This window comes from Callorhinchus milii, unplaced genomic scaffold (assembly GCF_018977255.1).
Source record: "Callorhinchus milii isolate IMCB2004 unplaced genomic scaffold, IMCB_Cmil_1.0 Scaffold3, whole genome shotgun sequence".
NCBI classification, from domain to species: domain Eukaryota; kingdom Metazoa; phylum Chordata; class Chondrichthyes; order Chimaeriformes; family Callorhinchidae; genus Callorhinchus; species Callorhinchus milii.
In genome coordinates, this window is record NW_024704744.1 from 60,326,123 (window position 1) to 60,345,484 (window position 19,362).

Genomic DNA, 19,362 nt, shown 5'->3' on the forward strand with positions numbered 1-19,362 from the left:
TGGAGGGACAGAATAACGAAAAGCAAGGTCAAAAAGATATGTAATTTATTTAAAGTAGCAGGATTAATAATAGTTCTGAAATTATACAGGCAGTCAATATACACTGTCTAGATTGACAAACACAAAAATAAGCTTGTGAGGGAAAGACAGGAGATTCAGGATGTGTGTAATTAAACAAAGGTTATTAAGTTGATTTGAATCCAGTCCATTGAAAGAAAAAAGTTACAAATACAGAGCATTTACATGCAACTGTTTTACCTGTTGATGGGAGAATGATTTCCTTTCTCATTCCCTTGCCACACCTCATTGACTTTGGAAAGTACAGTGTTGATGAATGTAGCACGAGTAAGCACATTCCCCGATGTAGTCCGTTTAGCCATGGTAGATAATGGTTTGGGCCGTTTCACTGTGTGCAAAAACAAAATTCTTTTTAATGATGCCAATTGAAAAGAAAATGGCTGCAAACTACAGCGCCTGAAAGTAAAAAAAAAAACTGAAACATGATCTCACCTTCCCGGAACACTGCTGAACGATAAGGATTTGCACGTTCGGTTGCCAGCTTCCTCTGGACTTTTGGAAGAACTTTCCCATACTGTTCCAGAATGGAATTCCTAGCAGCGGTTCTCTCTCGAACTTGAGGATCATGATCATTCTGCAAACATTCATAAAAAGGTTTACATCAAACCGTCTCTCTCATCCTCATGCCTTCTGCCTATTCCAGCCTTCCTTCTCCATTATTTTCGATCCTTGTGATCTGGGTGTATCCCAACAACGATTTGATTGAAATAAACTCGACCAGCTACCAAAACTCATAAGGATTGCTATTTAAATGTTTCAATATAATGCATTGCAGAGACAATGCTCCAACAAGCTTGTGTTCAGGCTTCTTGATGGGCCAAATGGCCTCCTTCTGTGCTGTATAATTCTTTGATTCTCACATAAGAAGAGTTAAATCAGATCTGAGAAGCCAAAACTATTGATTTCTATTGACTTTGAATTCAATACTATTGAATCAATGCCTCAAAGCCAATACTACCCAGGTAGACCCCCTAACTGACCAACATCTCCAAAATGCTTCATTAACAGACATATGCAGTTTTGAGCAGTCTTCCACTTACCAAGTTCATTTTCAGTGACTGATTAAGCTGTATTGCAGGTACGTAATTGGCACGTTGAAGGTGATGAACTAGAAGAAATTCATAATTTTGCAGACTACCACTGGTGGTCAAGAACTTCTCTAAGCATTCCTAAGGAAAGAAAAAGTCAAGGCCTCGTCACAAAACACCAACATTTCTTCTCATATTGGGCATGGTTACATTTTTTACATTGTAAACAACAGATTAAGTTATGTAGCTGACCCTTACAAAAATAATGTACATTGACGGTGTAGATGTAGAAAACAATACCAAAATTGTTAGATTGTTAACTTTACATATTCTTGCTAGAATTGTGACCTACAGGTCTGAGAATGTAACAAAAACTGTCAATGCGTTCTGTCCTCACATTATGTCAAAGGTTTTGGGGTTATTTTCTTTATTGCAAATGTTCAAAGGAAAATTACTACATAATACCTGCTCAGTAGTATTGAAAGGTAGTTTAAAGAGGTCCTCCATTAGTCCCATCTCTTGACACAACTCATACATGTGCATGAGCAGCCCCTCCAGGTTTATTCTGCTGGCATTCTGTTGGAGTAGATTCCAAGCCTCTACCACGCACCTGAATAGGAGTTATATAAATCTGCTGAATCTTTACCTCCATTTACACCTCCAAAGCAAAGCAAGACATTGGTATACATTCCAAAGCTAGTAGTTGGGGTAGTTAAATATCCAAACACAGCACTGACTTATCCAGAAGCCTCCAAATGTATAAATAAAATGCAGTATTAAAATTATAATAATCTTCAACGTTAGAACCTTGATTGGAAACCAAAGAAAAGACATTGGTGTATCTTTAAGTGTTGCTCTTGGTTTACATAATTTAATCAGTTACGCATATTAACATGGATCCCTTCAAGAACACTCGGGGGTTGAAGAGCTCTAAGTCATCCGCTCCTTCCCCATATCTCATTCATCTAAACACCAGGGAAATCAGCCTAGTTACTCTCCTCTGCATTATTTTTGGAGTTGGGGCAGTTGCTTTACCACAGCAACCAAAACTGCATACAACATTCCAGGTATAGCCCAATCAAACATTGTACAGCTTACAAGACAATTTCAGTGGATTTTTAAATAATTTAATTTTGCAATGTAGCCCAACATCCTATTTGATTTGCGTATTATATCCTTGGCGGTTGGGGCAATAGTTAGGTGAGAGAGTATAGAGAGAGTTTAGGGATCAAGGTTGGATTGGAAAGGGCGAATGATTTCAGAAACTAGGGACAGATTGCTGAAATGGAACTGAGGAGTTCATTGGGTAGTCAGGAGCGGTTTACAGAGAAGACTGGCTATCATTTGTGAAGTGACTTCCAATAGGTACTTTTCCACTCTTTCCACTTTGATTATGGATTCCTTTTGTTTTTAACCTAATTGAGAGGCCAGGATAATAAATCTCTATAAGTGGCAGCTATGACAAATATCCTTCTTGAACATAGTAATCACATTTGCTTTTTTTCTAGCCTGCGAAAACCTCCAATCCCCACCTTCTGTATTAATAAGCTTCTCCCTCATACCCTCAAGTCTTTCAGTCTACAGTTCAAGTTAGGCTTCAGTTACATGCATTCCTGGTTTCTCAAATCAGAGTGAAGTTTTTGTGTATTGTCACCCAGCCGCTACATTACAGCGATATAATCGAAAACCAAGTCTGCTGCCAATATCCAAGTCTCCTTTAATCAATTAACTATAAAATAAATTAGTCTGATAACTGCTCAGTTACCTGTTGAAGAGCAGTACAGTAAGGTGAAGCTTAAGCTCGCTGATACTAGACATCGAAGGTTTCATTGCCTGCAGGTATCGGAGGGCTTTGCTATGCTCCCCTTGGCACATCAACGCTTGTATGATGCGGATGTGCTGCCATGAAGAAATTGACCTGCTTGTGGCTGGATGAAGAATCCGATCAAGAGCATTCTTAGAAGAGAGAACAAAAATAAAAGGAGNAAAAAATGAAGACTGAGTAACTCTTTATCAACACAAGATATCTTCTATCTAGCAAATTTAGGGAAGTTACCCAAGTTTACTCTCAGAATATGCCACAGAAGCATCTTATAATATGAATCATTGACCCTTTCAGCAAAGCTTATCTTGTGATTTAGGTAAAGTATTGGATAACACCCATAGAAATGCAGCAAGTAACACGCCACATGGGTATCTTCAATACTTAAGATTTTTCTCACAGCACATAACCAGACATATTGTTCAGCATTCAGTTTAGCATCAATGTTGAATTTCTTTCTCTTTCAAAATGCAAAGTAATGCAAAAATGTTGGATTTCTTATGAATGGGGTTCTGAATTAAATTGTGCAGCAAGTATCTTTTATTCTTGTGATTCCAAACGTTTACATCTTATGAATTTCAGAATAGTATAGACTTTCCCCGACGCCTATACTTACTTCATGGTCATTGTGATCCAACAGCCAAAAGCCTTGAATGAGATTCACCAAACCCACAGGTACAGCAAAAGCCGGTGGGAAGGATTCAATTGAAGACTCGTTTTTATTGGAAACAGAGGAAAGAATGTCCAATATCAGATAGATAGCCTAGAGTCCTTAGGTTAAGGTTTCAAAACACAAGCCCAATAAAGACATAGAGATCAGTAAAAACCAGAACAGCAGCACATATTTGGAATTAGGCTGACTGAAGTTAGTTTACTCTTTGTAATGAACACAAGGCACTAACTATTAAAAGAAAATTTTAACAGAATTGCAGTCCAAATAAATTGGAACATTAGAAATAAAAATTCAAAAAATCTATTGCCAGTGTTTAAAATAACAGCACTGCCAAAAAGGTCATTAGCAGGATAAGATGAAACCACCTCCTCTAAGGATGGTAATCTTAGGCTGACAGTTCAGTTTGAATAAGAAATGAAGGATACAATGGTGTGTTTTGTTGTTTCATTAACATTTTCCAGTAAATATACATCAAGAAGAGCCTGAAATCAAAGAAAAAAATAAGCTCAGCATTTGTAAAATTCCACTGAACAGAAATGAGCACCTACAAATCAAAAACCTTACGTGAAGCGTGGATGGTGGATATTTTCCTGTTCCTCCTTCATCCTGTCTCCATAACTGCTCTAAATGATCCCCAATTTCTGACACCACCCCATCAATCATCAGGCAATCCGAACACCATCTGCCTCTGGGTAAAGGAATCAGTTACAGCATGAATGTAAACTAGTACCAAGGGTTACTTGCTACCAAAGTTTCCCCGCACCCAATCTCCAGAGGCAATTTACAGAGGTAATTTAGCTAATCCCCCAGTGTTAAATTATGCCAATAGTTACATGATGTGAAGGAGAATATAAGTGAGTGGTTCGGAGAGAGCTATGTTAAGATTTTCTCCAGGCAAACACTAGATTCATAAGATTAATTTGAAAATTGGGAATTATAAACAAAGAATATGAAAAGATAATGATAATAATCATCCTTGCTGTTGATATAGCACCTCATCACCCCATAGAGACATCTCAAAGCGCTTCACAGAATACGGCAAAGTGAATTGACTGATTTGTGGGCGAAATGCGGTAGCCAATTGTGCACAGCAGTGTCTCACAAACAGTCGTGGATTGAGTGACCAAATTATTCTTATTTTAGGGATATTAACTCCGGAAAAGCTATCCGCCAATCAACTAACAACTGGGTTACTGCTAGGTAAACAGAGGCGTATCGAGTAAGGAAACTTGCCTAACGTTTCGCCCTGCTCTAACCACTAAGCTACAGAACTCCACTGGTGGTCTTAAAGATGGCATTAAGACCAACCACTACATCAGCCTCAGTCTTGAAGATCACAAACAACTAACTACCTGAAAACAGTAGCCCACCCTGATCTCCTAGTGGGCAGAAGACCTACCTTGTAAACCCAATCTGAAGGTCATGTGGTCCATCACAGTGACAAAAGGAATACTGTAAATGAGATGTAGCCCCTTGAAATTCCCAATAGTCTGGATCTTGGTGGCCTCAGTTCTAGTGTTTGGAGGATGTGTGAGCAAAGAAGATACTAGTTACCACATACCTTGATAAGCGTTCTAGCTTTTGCCGCCGGTTTGTATAATAATTTTGTATAACAGGGTAATTGTAGACAGGCCTCGATAACTGCAATACATCAACATCATCTGAGGGAAAAAGCAAAGTGTTTTTTTAAACATACAGATTTACAAGTTAAAGTAAGAGTCTTACTGAATTAATGCAACATTAAATCATTTTAATCTTACCTGAACCCTCTGGGAGTAGGCCTGCACGACAGAACCACAGTACAACCTGGGCATACTGAGCAATCAGACTGCCTACAGTGCGTTTGTTCATTAAATCAACCAATCCTGCAAGAAGATTTCAAATAAATAAAATAGCTTCACTCTGAAAGATGGTTGATTGCTACATAGTATTAGGTTTAATGTAATCAAAATGTTACACCACTAAATATTTGGTTAATAAAAGCTTCCATGTACATTCCTTTGACATTAATAATGACATGAAGAGGTGTCTTGAAACATTGCCTCAAGAATGCCACACAATTTCTACACCATGCAATTAAATTATTCATTAATAAAATTAAGGGGTGGGAAAAAGCTAGCATAGTCTTTAAAATGATTGCTGCACACAAAATACAATGGAATCTAGTAGCCACGTTAGTGAAAGAATGAAAGGCAGGTGAAACACCAAAACACACACCTCTCTCAGTCAACTCCTGGGCCTCAGTAAGGAAACAGTTAACAATGGTGGTGAGGTTGCTCAGTAACATCTGACAGTGCTGAAGGGATTGGAGTGTGTGTGAGTCAATGAAGTTGCATGATCCATCAAAGAGTGGAACACCTAGTATTTAAAGAATAAAGTGAAACAAACTCGAGTTAGCAGTCGTCAACGTTTTAAAAATAGCCTTAAAATATTTTTCACAGCTGATTCAATCACCATGAGACCAATGCTAGCATATGTAATAATAATACAGTAAACCCCGTAATAAATCGTCTCTCCAACAGAAAAGGGCTCAGTGATGAGTTATCCAGAATGGCAAGTTAGGGATATCTATACATACGTAAATACATGCAGTCAGGATGTTGACAGGATAATGACTTAAGCGGTAATGACAAATTAAGCCAGGGTCGAGTTATCAGGAGTTTATTGTAATAATGATCTTAATGACGATTTATCATGCTACTAGTGGAAGGCAATCTGGAATATGTTTTCATATATGAATGCTTATTACAGGACCTGCAAATCTGCACTTCATTGGCTTATTTCTATAAGCCACAGAGCAAGGAGCCAAGCAGAAACAATCCACTTCACAAACAGGTGAAGCCGTGTTCCTCCAAAAAGGTAACAAGGGGAGTCCTATAGCTCAGTCGTTAGAGCACTTGCCTCGCAAGCGAGAGACCAGGGTTTGACTCCCAGCAGGGCGAAACGTTGGGTAAGTTTCCTTACTCCATATGCCTCTGTTTACCAAGCAGTAAGTAGGAACCTGGTTGTTAATAATAATAATAATCCTTGCATTTGATACAGCACTTTTCATGCCTTCTAGATGTGTTAAAGCGCTTCACAGAATAGACTGTAAAGTGAATTGACTGTATATTTGTGGATGAAATGCAGCAGCAAATTGCGCACAGCAGTTCCCACAAACAGTCGTGGATTGCAATGACCAATTTATTATTGTTTTTTTCTGAGTGATTATTATCAGGGGTTTACTGTATTATTATATATTATTATAACCAATTGGTGGATCACTTTTCCGGGGGTAATAATTCCTTAAAAAATAAATTGGTTACTCAATCCACGACTGTTTGTGGGACACTGCTATACGCAATTGGCTGCTACGTTTCGCCCACAAAAATATACAGTCACTTCACTTTACTGTATATTCTGTGAAGCGCTTTGAGACTTCTCAAAGACATGATGAGGCTCTATATTAAAATGCAAGGATTATTATTATTACTTCACCCTGAGGCTCCAAGCTATTAATCCCATAAAGTATCATTGGCCCACCCTCTCATCAGCCAGAGGGTTTATGAAAGGATGGTTCAATGATATAGCATGGTTCTCTCCATAACGTGGAGTCCTGTAGCTCAGTGGTTAGAGCACTCGCTTTGCAAGCGAGAGACCTGAGTTCAATTCCAGGCAGAGGGCGAAACCTTGGGCAAGTTTCCTTACTCCACACAGAGCCTAATAATAATCCCTCCAAAACCAAAAACAATAATAAATTGGTCATTTTCAATCTACGACTGTTTGTGGGACATTGCTGTGCGCAATTGGCTGCTGCGTTCGCCCACAAATATACAGTCAATTCACTTTACAGTGTGTTCTGTGAAGCGCTGTGGGACGTCCTCCTGACGTGAAAAGCGCTATATCAAATGAAAGGATTATTATTATTATTATATTATTATAACTCCATATTACAATGTTCAATGTACAGAGGCACCGAGGAAATAAAAATGTAAGAGGAATCATTACGAAACAAGTTAAGGACCAAAATAAGTCATTTTTGTGCAGGTGAACAAATAAAATTAAAATGAAGCTCCAAACAATAAGACAAAGTACACATGTTGCAGACTTACAGATGTTGTCCAGTTCCTCTTTGGTACGAGTAATCTTTTTCCACGTCCATTCAAGTACAAAACGCAGGCTGGCAGCTGATCTAGGTTGTTCTTTATAAACCCCCACCCCACAAAAAGAAGGTTAATCGTTTAGTGCAAGATTGTAAGCATTTGATTTTTGAATATTCTCAACATGCAACACTTAATTTTGGTCAATATAGTTTGCAATATTTTACTGGCGCTCAGTTTGGTAAAGACAAATTAAAATGATGTACACTGTAAGACAAAAATAATCAATTTGTTCCTTCCTCCACAAGGTTTTCTGCTCGTGATGGATAAGGTCAGACCAATAACCCAACTTATTGAATTTTTGGATTTTTTTAAAACAATGCAGAAATTCAGCATTTCATAACCTATGCTGCCTTTTTTTATATCAATGGTGCACACTAAAAAAAAGGAAAAGATTCAAACATTGTTAAAAAAATTCACCCTATTAATAAAAATAAGCTACATGAAGCACTTTCACACCAACATTTTATTGAGTTGGAATGACCTTAATTTACTTGCATGATTTGCGATACCTTTAGCTGGGACTGTTCTCCTTCGAGCAGAGAAGGTTAATGGGAGATTTAATAGAGGTGTCAAAATTATGAGGGGTTTTGATAGCGAGTCGATAGGGAGAAACTGTTTCCACTGACAGGTGGGCCGGTAACCAGGGGACAAAAGATTCAAGATGATTGGCAAAAGAACCAGTGGGGAGATGAGAATTTTTAAAAAGAAAATTTACACACACTCATAGTTGTTAGTCTGGAATGCACTGCCTGAAAGGGTGGTTGAAAAAGATTCAATAACAACTGTCAAAAGGGAATTGGATAAATATTTTAAAAGGAAAGTTTTCAAGGATATGGGGAAAGAGCGGGGGACTGGGACTGATTGGGTAGCTCTTCCAAAGAGCCCGCATGGAGGGCCGAATGCCCTCCTTCTGTGCTGTAATATTCTACGATAAGACAAAGTCTGACATTAGGTGGCGCCATAGATTAACATACTACAACAAGACAAGAGAAACAAAATTCCTACTCATGGTTTTAGCTTTAAATATTTTTTAAAGAATTGAGAAAAAACACCTTCTAACCCAAATAAATTTAAGAATTTCTCTAATGCTGGATGATCTTAAAATGTTAATAGTCTGAAGAACTTTTGAAAAACCCAGAAAACAGAAGGTACTCGATGTAAAACGTGGGTGAAAAGAAGTGGAACAATAATATTTGCTAGCATGGAACCTCATCAGGATGACAGCAACTTTGTGCCATCATACACTTAGTTTTGTAAATCAACACTCAAAAAAAAAACTAGCTAGGGCATGAAAAAGGGAGGAACAGTAAGACTCATGGAGTAATGAAAAGAATCCTGCTATGCTCGCTCTCTAGGCTCATGCAAGAATGGCATTTGATACTAGAGATTAATAACATCGAAAAAGTCATTTCTTTCCGAGGAGGAAAGAAAAATTGGAAGAAATAGTTGCCATATACACATTATGATCTGCATATGGCCTCTGATGAGACTTCAGATTTCACGAGACTACTGACCAGAATTAAACTACCTCTATAAGTTAGTTTTATAACTTTTGTTCCAACTGTGAAGAAACGCTTCAAAAACATAACAGTTACTTGGAATTTAATTTCTTCAGACTAAAAAGATCCAACTATCTCATTTTCAATAAAAAGGCACTATAAATTAGTCTAGTATGTGCCACAAAGCTTAATTGTCTCAAATCCACAAATGACTAGAATAATTTGGCACTTCCCACTTGTGAGACAACAATAGAAGACAGCTAATCTAGTATCAGCAAGGCCAGTGTAATAGGGATATTTCATGGTTAAACATTTTTAAAAATTTACACCATGATTTGGTTCGAAATGAAATATTATTTTCATACCATACAATCAGAGATCAATATAGGAGGTTTTATGATATTTGGAAGCAAGCTAAGAATAAACTTTTTTTTAAAAGCCAGACTGGTGTGTGGTGTGAGGCACTCACCTTCCGCTGTCCACTGTTTGATGCACCCAGTTATCAATCCTAAGGAGCTAGATTCCACAGCTGCTGATAAAATAGCTTCTAGTTGCTCTTCCTAAAAGTTAAAAATATGAAATACTCAAATAATAGTCAAAAATTGCAAACAATATGGAGATTGTTTTAAAGTAGGTCCCAAGTACCCTTGTTTGTTTGAAGGATTTTCTTCATTTGGCACAGGCAACCTGCTCTCTACTCTAATTTTAACAGAACTATATCAACCCTAAAGTATCCCTTATTAAGTGCAGTATAGTGGCCTGTTTTTGAAATTAGGCAGATAGAACATGCCCTATGATCACAATCTGGACAAAAAGCTACAGTTATTTAATTGGGAGTAAGGGGAGAATGAGACCAAAATTACACGATCGGTAGTTAATTACCCCCATAATCTACATCACTGAAGTGCCTTGAGGGGAGGGGTGGTTTGTAACATGTTTAAAAACAAAAGCTCTACAAAACAAAAAATACAGAAAAGGGCAGCAGATATGAGGCTACCAGGGAAACTGGAGAGGACTTGAGCACTTTCGCATTTGCTTTAAAGAAACAAAACCCTAAGTTCTTCTGATAGGAATTCATTCACAATTCAGATTTGTCCAGTTTCTGGGGAATGAAAACTAGAAGAGTTCACTTAGAATCCCTGTTCCTCAAGTTTTGTACTCAACTACAAAAACTAACATGTGGAGAAATCTGATCAAGGTTCAATACATATTTCAAATAGTTAGAAACCTACTTGTGTGAGACTGGAAGGGTGTACATCTGCAAGTCTTGGAGAAAGTAAGCCAGCCATCAGACACCGACTGTAACCATCAGGGATAGCTTTACTGAGACAAGGGCCCGTTTTCTTCAAGTAATTCAAAGTCTAGAAAACAAAAACATTATAAAGTACAATGGTCAATACTTCTCTGTCCCATCCAATAAAAGTGTTTGCAGAACCAAGTTAAAATTAGTTATAGTCAGCAACTAAATTTTGGCAGCAGACAATTTTCTTGTAAGAGAAAGTAGTACATTGATTAGTAGTTCAATATTAGTCAAAACTATTACGCGTTTTCACTAGCTCAGGGCCTGTTTACATTAGTAAACAGAAACAGGATCTAAAATTCATTCCTTAGAAAGCAGCAGTTTCAGAAGTTGCAACAATATCACTTTTGGACAGATGGTGGTCAACCAAAGGACTACTACATCATACTTAGGACAGAGACACAGTCCCACACAACAAAAAAAATTGATACAAGATGAAAATATATTGCAGGAAGCCAAGCAGCATCTAAAAAAGTAATGATCAAAGAAAATATTTTAGTTAGACCCGAATACAAATTAACACTAGAATCAGCTACAATGTAAGAGCACAGAGTTTCTCATGGAAGAGTTCAAATAATAATGACTAACATTAAAAAACCTCTAAAAATGTTTTATATTTACATTCCCAACCACGCAAATACTCTCCAGCTTACAGTTGTTTACAGGCCCGTCGATCATCGGGAGCCAAACATTGAAGAGAGGAATGAACTTATCCATCACAATTCAATCTCTCCTTTCCCAGGAGAAACACAATGCTCATAAAATTTAGACACATGAATTCTACAAAATATTCCATCATTTTACAAGTAACTGGCAACCAACATCGGCCACCTTATTACCACATAATTAACAGTGTTCGACAAAAAAAGCAGTATAGTGCCTTGCTGATAACACAGTATAAATCACAAAGGTTGCAAGACGAAAAAAATAAAACATTACCACCTCGCAGATACTGGCTTATACTGTAGCTCCGAAGGGCAAACACATTATGTGCCTAAAGTACTATTTAGCTAATATCCAAATCTGGGCATTTGTCTGTTCGATTCCCTGCCAAGACTTACAACTCTTCATACAACATGAGTTTATGTAATCAAAACAAAATATTCATTGAAAAAATTAAACTACCGCTCTATATACCACCACAGCAACAGAATTACATTTTTTGTACAATCATTTCCCCAAGTTCACAACATACCTCTTTTTGAAAGCCAGGACAGGTTATATGGACAAGTCCCGAATTTAACAAACAAGTTGCATCTGAAACAAATAGAAAACATCCTTTAGGAACCCAGAAGGTTTGGAACTTTTAACCACACTTAACTAAATATTTTCTCTCAACACTTTTTGGTAACAATGAATAAAATGCATTGTCTGGTGCAGAAAGTGGACTCAGGAGATAACACAGCCAATAAGAGAAAGCAATTATTCAAGAAGAATTATAATCCCAGAAGTTGTAGGAATCTTAGAAATCTCGTTTGCTGAAATTGTAAGTGATTTAAAAGCAGCAATTCAGCTATCAAATATCAAATCTCAGCAACATCAGCCTTTAACTGGTTCTTACATTCAACATATTCTAGAAAAAAGCGATTTGCACAAGTTCCTGATACAGAAATCCTGACCAGAAAACATACTGATGCATTCTTAAGACATTCATGAAAATTGATTTTTTTTCTGGCACATCTCAAAGAAAGTGACAGCAATTATTTTTTCTGGCTGAAACTAAAGTACTTGGCCCTCTTGTTAAACATGTATAAATTGAGTGAGTCATGGCCAGCAACACACAATAAAACGGAGGCTGGTAAGATAATATCTAAAGCAATGTTTCAAATGCTTGTGAAACAACCTCACAATTGGATACATGGCTCATATTTCAATACTAATCAAATCATCAACAGTGAGAAAGATTCAATATGTAAATCAGAAATACTGGTTTCTACTGCATAATAACAATACGTTTCCACAGGTATTTCACATTTCATCACACAAAGAGAGATTTTAATCTTTTAAATGAATACTCACCAAAATTATATGTGCTAGGATTAAAGAATTGTTCTGGAGGTGGGTAAGAGGGAGCAACTCCACGGCTAAGATTTCTTTCATGAACTAGGACATCCAGTAAATAATGGGGAAAGGTCATCCCCACCACAGCATCAAGAGACCACAATGCAAAGTAAGGGCAGTTATGAAGTTGTTCTCCAGCTCTGTAAAATCAGAAATCTTGAACTGGTCATAAATATATTTAGAAACTACTGTAGATTTAAAACCTCCCCTGGTAATAATAATAATACTTGCATCTGATATAGCGCTTTATCACATCTTCGAGACGTCTCTAAGCGCTTCACAGAATATACTGTAAAGTGTTATTTTGTGGGCAAAAGCTGGCGGCCAATTGTGCACAGCAGTGTTCCCACAAACAGTCGTAGATTGAAGTGACCAATTTATTATTCTTTTTTGAAGGAACTATTACCCCGGAAAAGTGATCCGCCAATCGACTAACAACCGGGTTCTCACTTACTGCTAGGTAGTATGAACATACAATAAATAGTTATACCACAACAATTACTTTTCATTTTATAAAACTGTTTTGCACTGTTGTTTACATTTAATCTTAACATAGAAAGGCAAATTTGAAAACTAATTTATGGTAATTGATTATTCTGACAAATCTACCTGGTAGATGCATCTAAAATTTCTCGATTTCTTGGAAAAATAATAATTTTTTTAAAATGATGAGACTATGGTCCTCTGTGCAGTCCGTTCTCAGGACTTTTTTTTTTTTTTGCAAGTTCCCCATTTTACAGGCAAGTTTTAGTCAGTCTCTGTCCCTTCCACAAAAGCAAATTGGTTTCAGCTATTTTGGTGAAGCTACATACGGTTTCTCACCTCTGCAAACCTAGTTTTGGTGAGGAATTTCTCCCTCCTGCAGTGGAATGCCAGCTACTCAGGAAAACCCTCGGTCCCTACCTCTCTACCCCCGACAGTGCTATAAACTGTCCCAAATCACATAAGCCCCACACAACAGTCCACACTGACCTTATTGTCAGGTCACAATTGGAGGGCCAATGGCTTCCTACACAAGGTTTGGTCATATGACCCTTAAAAGGCCTGATCTGTTAATTTGAGTGATTTTTTTATGTTCAAACTAGGGTGCTGAGAAATACAATATACATTTATAGTGTGTCTTTCGCATTGGGAAGACATCTCAAAGTGCTTAAGTGGAAGTGGAATGTCTCAAATTTCTTCATCATCAATCTTCAACAACATCAGTCAAAACAGATATGGAGCAGTTTCTCCATCCCCCAAATTTATAATCAACCTTGCAAGAGGAATTCCTTCTTTCTGGCCCTTTTTTCATTAAGTATTTATCCTATTCTCCTTACAAGTCTGGATGAGGTGGAAGGCCTGCTTGTGAACCTACTTCACCACATAATTTCTACACATTTCTTTTTTTTAATGAATATATAAAATCTAATGCCACCAAATTTTATAGCGCCCCTCACACAGGTTAGCTTCCCGGAGCACTTGAAACCAGCAATAAGGGTAAGTAGTACAATTAGTAAACTGAGGAATTTTGAATCAATTCACAGGAAAACATTCTGCCTTCAAAGCCTTCTGTAATTTTCAACTATTTTGCAAACCATTGGATAAGGCACACGCATCCTTGCTTTCAAAATCTGACAAACTGAACCAAATACATAATTTTTGTCATGATTTAATATCAACAGTTATTCAGAATTGACTGTTCCACAAGGTAAAGATGAGTTCTGAAAGACGATTTGATGCAATACAAAGCCTCTAGCCAGTAGCTTATTTATCTACTGAAGGCTGTAAAAAGTCCATACATCATACTGGAGGGCAATATTCAATAGCAATAAAATTATTCTGCCTCTGAATTGCAACCCTTATTGTATGCATCTTGCTTTTTCAATACCCCCCCCCCCAACTTATTCAGTAAATTTAGATACACAGCACTCCTTAGAGTTAAGATCCTCCCCCACTCAGGACACAGAAAAGATAGGTAGCAGTTTACACAATTTACTTAGATACTGTTATACATTATAGCTTTTTAATCTCAATTTGCAACATAGCAAGTGCCCCGAGTATAAACAAGGTATTCTTTCTGTATGTTAACACATGAAAGATACACAGCATACAGATCAGGTTTCAGAACCACAACTCCTGAATCCCTCTCTCCCCCTATCCAAATTCAACATAAAATATCATAACTTTTAGTCAAATTATTTATAAACCTTTTGGCTCGATATTTTATTGCGAACCATTTAAAAGCAGGGCATCTTGGAGACCTAATAGCTGAGTGGTTAGCACACTCGCCTCTCAGAGACCTGGGTTCTATTTCCGTCAGGGCGAAATGTTGGGCATGTTTCCTTACTCTACACACCCGTTTACCTAGCAGTAAGTAGGAACCCGGTTGTTAATCAATTGGCAACCCTAGTCAGTTTTTGCCTCTCCAGTTCAGAGCTGCTGAGTCTCAGAACTAGAGAACTGCATTTATCCACTGGGCTATCAATGCACTTTCATCCAATTTCTACTGCCATATTCAAAACAGCCATCACACAACTACATCTAAATTTTTCTTTAAAAAACATCTAAATGATGCAATCCCACTGTACAATGTTTCCACTCAGAACACTACATGTATTATAGTACCACTCACAAAGATAGTTCACTCAGTTATTCAACAACAAATTACATTTGTATAGCGCTTTTCACATCGGGAGGTAGTCCCAGTGATTATAAATTATACATTTATATTTATCATTATGAAGATGCCTGAGCGAAAAATCAAACCTTTCAAGGATAAGTAAGTGTGTCTGTGTGTCAATCTACATTCCATACTGGATCCTATGGTTGCAAGCGTAGCTGCAACAGGTACAGCTAATACTGTATTTTGTGTTAAGGAATAAAACACAAATCTCTTACCTCAGTGAGTCAGGCATTTGTGCATGATACCACCGATTGATATCAAAAATGCCTAAATAACTTGAAGGTTTACGCTGCCCGTAGGTATTCACTTGCCAACTAAAAATTGACACACTGGTGTCTGGCGACGTGGCTGAAAGTTTAAATGAAAAAAAAAACCCACAAATCACTTCATTGAAAATCAATACAATATACTTTTTGTTTTTATATAACATCTTTCAGATCAGGACATCTTGAAGCGTTTGACGATGGGCACCTGAGCTGGGGACAGGGAGGTAACTGAAAGCACAGTTGGTCAGAGGCACATTTTGAGACGTGCCTTGAATAAGGGGAGGGAAGGAGCGAGGATTGAATTTCATTGAACGGGACAGAATGTCTGATAGGCCGCCCTCCAAAAGGTGAGGGAGATAGGGTTGGGAAATAAAGCAGGCCAGCACTCACTGAGCAAAGCGATCAGCCAGATCGGGTGGTTGAATGAGGCTTCAGATTACATAAACATTCAGAACCAATAACTTGCCTAGTTCTTTCTATGCATCATATGGTAACACATACAGAAATACTTGGAAATTGTGATTGCTGGGAGTACAGAAAGTTTGGGAAGTTGCACTGTGATACCAATTGGTTAGTTCAGTACTAGAATACTACTGGCAAGTCAAAAATGTCCAGAGTTTAACACACACCCAGCTAATTAATTTAATAATAATCCTTGCATTTTATCAAGTCGTCGAGATATCGAATGCACTTCAACAATACAGTAAAGTGCATTGACTGTATATTGCGAGCGAACGCAGCAGCCAATCTGCATACAGTACTGCCCCACAAACAGCCACAGAGTATGTGACAAATTTTATTTTGGATGAAACTCCCTTCTTTTTTGGAACAGCACCATCAGTTCTTTTATGTCCACCAGAACTGGGTTTAACTTCTCATCTGAAGGACAGCACATCCAACAATGCAACATCCCACGCCCCCAGCACCGCATTGGTGTTTGTTGGTATATGATTCCAAATCCTGACGTGGGGCTTGAACCCACAGCCTTCTGATTCAGGGGCGCGAGTGCTATCGCTCAATGAGAGCAGGCTGTAGGAAGCCACTGAAACTTGAATTTCCTACAGTTTTTCTTAAAATCATTTAGAAAAAAGAAAAATGAGTTCCAATTTTTATTCATAAATTGAATTTAAAACTCACCTTCATTCATACTTTCGTCTCGGTCAGCATGATTCCGAAACTTTTCCACAGTCTGACAACCGAGCAGTCGAGCATTGGTATTTCTCGTTCTTGAAGAAAACATTCCTAAAGTAAGATCCTGAGTGTAGCGCTCTTCACAATACTCCAAACCCTTTAAAAGAAAAAAAAATCAAACTTTAAACATACATGCTATCTTTCATTTGAAACATGCCATTAGTTTCAATCAACCTTCTTCACAAAGACATTTCCAAGTTGCTTCATAAACAAATGAGCGTTTAAAAAAAGCACGTGCCAAATCACTAAAGTTAATATAGAAGCAGCTCAACAGGAGTAAATATTATACCTCATAGAGGATTTGTCCTGAAGTAAGATTCTTCCGGTCACCAAAAGCCAACTGAAGCAGGTGCAGACTAACCACATCACCTTCACTGCAGATGGAAAAAAGAACAGTATAAACAGATAGTCACCCCCAACCGAAAAGGTGATGGTAACATGGACACAATATAAATAGGGTTTATACACTACACGTTAGTGCAGTTAAAGACCCACAATTGCATTTTCTTCTTGAATAGAAGTAAAATCCATTATATTCACATTGGAAAATTTCTCATTTCTGTTGCACGCTGCTCACCTGTCCTGGGCAGATTGTACAGCCCAAAGATAACAACAATTACGAGGATCATTTTCAGGCTCTTGAAAGGTGAATGCAAAGACGGGGACTTTCCCTCCTTCCAATTGAGAGTAGTATCTATGCCAAGAAAAATACAAGTTCCCATTAGCAGAGAATTTGACGGATTTTGCAGAAAATTGTGTGGGGGTTGATTGGTGCTATTGAGGTACATTTTACTGCCAACCTACATTTTTTCACTTTATTGATTAAAAACTAAACATGAGGAAATAACACATAATAGATTTTTGCAAAAAAAGATTTATTAATTTCTTCTTTAACTAAACTGGGTGGGTGGCCCATTTGGGGGGGGGGGGGGGGGGAGGAGAGGAGACACCAGCACAGACAATCACAAACGCATACATAGGAAAGAGACACACTCACATAGAGAAAAACACAGACAATCTGAACAGCAGGGTCTCCGAGTGGAGCGAAGCTCATTTCCCGCTTGTGCCGCACACGCATCTCCAGAGCCACCCACAGTTGCGTCTGATAAACAACCGGCAGAAGCCCCGGCGCTAAAAATGTCATTGTTTACTAGGTTTATAGTGGATTCCACAGAAAAATTGCAACCGCACTTTTCTATTGGCTCAGGTTGTATCTCATATTACCAGGCAAGACTTTCTGCTCCAAAAAAGCTATCCGAATGCTTTGAGGCATCCACCCGACGTGAAACACGCTACATAAATTTGTATTACATGTGTATGAATTAAGTCCAAGAGTAATGGTTTCGAAAATATAAAATAATTCATAAGTTGAAACAATAACATAGGATTTCAGTAATATTTATGAGACAGCCATGAAATTAAGCTAAGAGAAAACACTATATTCTGCTATTACTGTATACTTACTCCTTTTTCAAAGTTTTCAGATTCCAGAGTTGAACATAACCATTAGAGAAGCCTACTGCCAACTGGTTCGTTCTTGCAACGTAACTCAAAGCAGTGGCTCCCACCCCAGATGGACTTTGCAACTGGAAGCAGAGGTGTCGTCCTTCCCTCACCACATTTTCTCTCATTCGAGGGATTTCTGCAGGGGATCGGTTAACCACTTCAAGGTCTGCAAAGACATCAGTTATGGCTTTTACATGTTTCAACAGGAAAGAAATTGTTTCTTGCATGAGCTACAATTTAGCACAAAAAATCTGTTGCACAATAATATTTTACTGTGGGAAGCCTATATATCTGAGATATTATTGTTGAAAACCTATAATTTTGAATTGATTCCTAGAGTTGCACAGCACGGAAACAGGCCAATTGGCTGGATGAATCCTTGCTGGTACTTATACTCCACATAAGCTCCCACTGTTCCAATTCATTTCTCCTCTATTCCCTTCTCCTTCAAGTGTACATCAACCTATTGACAAATGATTGAAATAATGGAAATATTCAAATCCATACTTAACCACACATTTTGAGGGACCCATTTTTATATAAAAAATTTTTATAGGGTTTTTATATAAAGAATGAGCATTTGCGCAACACACCAGAGGGCAGGTGATAACTGACACTGCGGGTATAGGGGGGTTGGGGGGGGGGGAGGAAGAGAGAAAATGGAGAAAGGAATTGGAAATTGTACATTAGAGACAAATTGCAAGTGCAGCACTCAGTGGTCAGGTATCGCAGTTAACTCCTCACTCTGACTTGGCCCGCAACAAAAAGATTCACAGGCACAACTTTACAATCCAGCTCTGCAATCCCCAAGAAAGTCAGAAGCGTTATTCCCTGTCCCAATTGAACAGTTCAACATACCTGCTGGCTCTTGCTCACTCTGACTGCACGAGAAATCCAAGCACAGGTCAACGAGCAGAACATGTCCTGTATCGGTTACAACAGCGGCTATGCCAAAGAACCACCGTAGACTCTGATACAAACGTTGTGTGCTGGCACTGGCACCTCCATGGTTAATTATTGGCTCAATGGCTGTCACCTGAGTTTAAAAAGGGGATTTAATGTATAAATCTGCTTCAACATAATGGCCAAATATCAGAAATTGAAAAGTATAGAAAATGTGAAAATGTTTTG

General features: G+C 38.0%; 1 protein-coding gene across 1 annotated transcript in view; it reads right to left on the reverse strand.

Annotated features, from left to right (window-relative positions):
* ahctf1 (AT hook containing transcription factor 1) overlaps positions 1-19,362 on the reverse strand; it is a 54,837-nt gene that overhangs the window by 26,386 nt on the left and 9,089 nt on the right. The window contains exons 4-25 of the mRNA XM_042333207.1: positions 19,090-19,267; positions 18,190-18,397; positions 17,303-17,419; positions 17,015-17,099; positions 16,672-16,822; positions 15,484-15,616; positions 12,562-12,743; positions 11,738-11,799; positions 10,475-10,603; positions 9,712-9,802; positions 7,693-7,782; positions 5,819-5,959; positions 5,362-5,466; positions 5,163-5,262; positions 4,166-4,289; positions 4,027-4,083; positions 3,545-3,691; positions 2,872-3,062; positions 1,572-1,716; positions 1,119-1,247; positions 511-652; positions 259-406 (exon numbers count right to left, since the gene is read on the reverse strand). Coding sequence (XP_042189141.1) covers positions 259-406; positions 511-652; positions 1,119-1,247; positions 1,572-1,716; positions 2,872-3,062; positions 3,545-3,691; positions 4,027-4,083; positions 4,166-4,289; positions 5,163-5,262; positions 5,362-5,466; positions 5,819-5,959; positions 7,693-7,782; positions 9,712-9,802; positions 10,475-10,603; positions 11,738-11,799; positions 12,562-12,743; positions 15,484-15,616; positions 16,672-16,822; positions 17,015-17,099; positions 17,303-17,419; positions 18,190-18,397; positions 19,090-19,267 — 2,855 coding nt within the window. The remainder of the gene's footprint in view (positions 1-258; positions 407-510; positions 653-1,118; positions 1,248-1,571; positions 1,717-2,871; positions 3,063-3,544; positions 3,692-4,026; positions 4,084-4,165; positions 4,290-5,162; positions 5,263-5,361; positions 5,467-5,818; positions 5,960-7,692; positions 7,783-9,711; positions 9,803-10,474; positions 10,604-11,737; positions 11,800-12,561; positions 12,744-15,483; positions 15,617-16,671; positions 16,823-17,014; positions 17,100-17,302; positions 17,420-18,189; positions 18,398-19,089; positions 19,268-19,362) is intronic.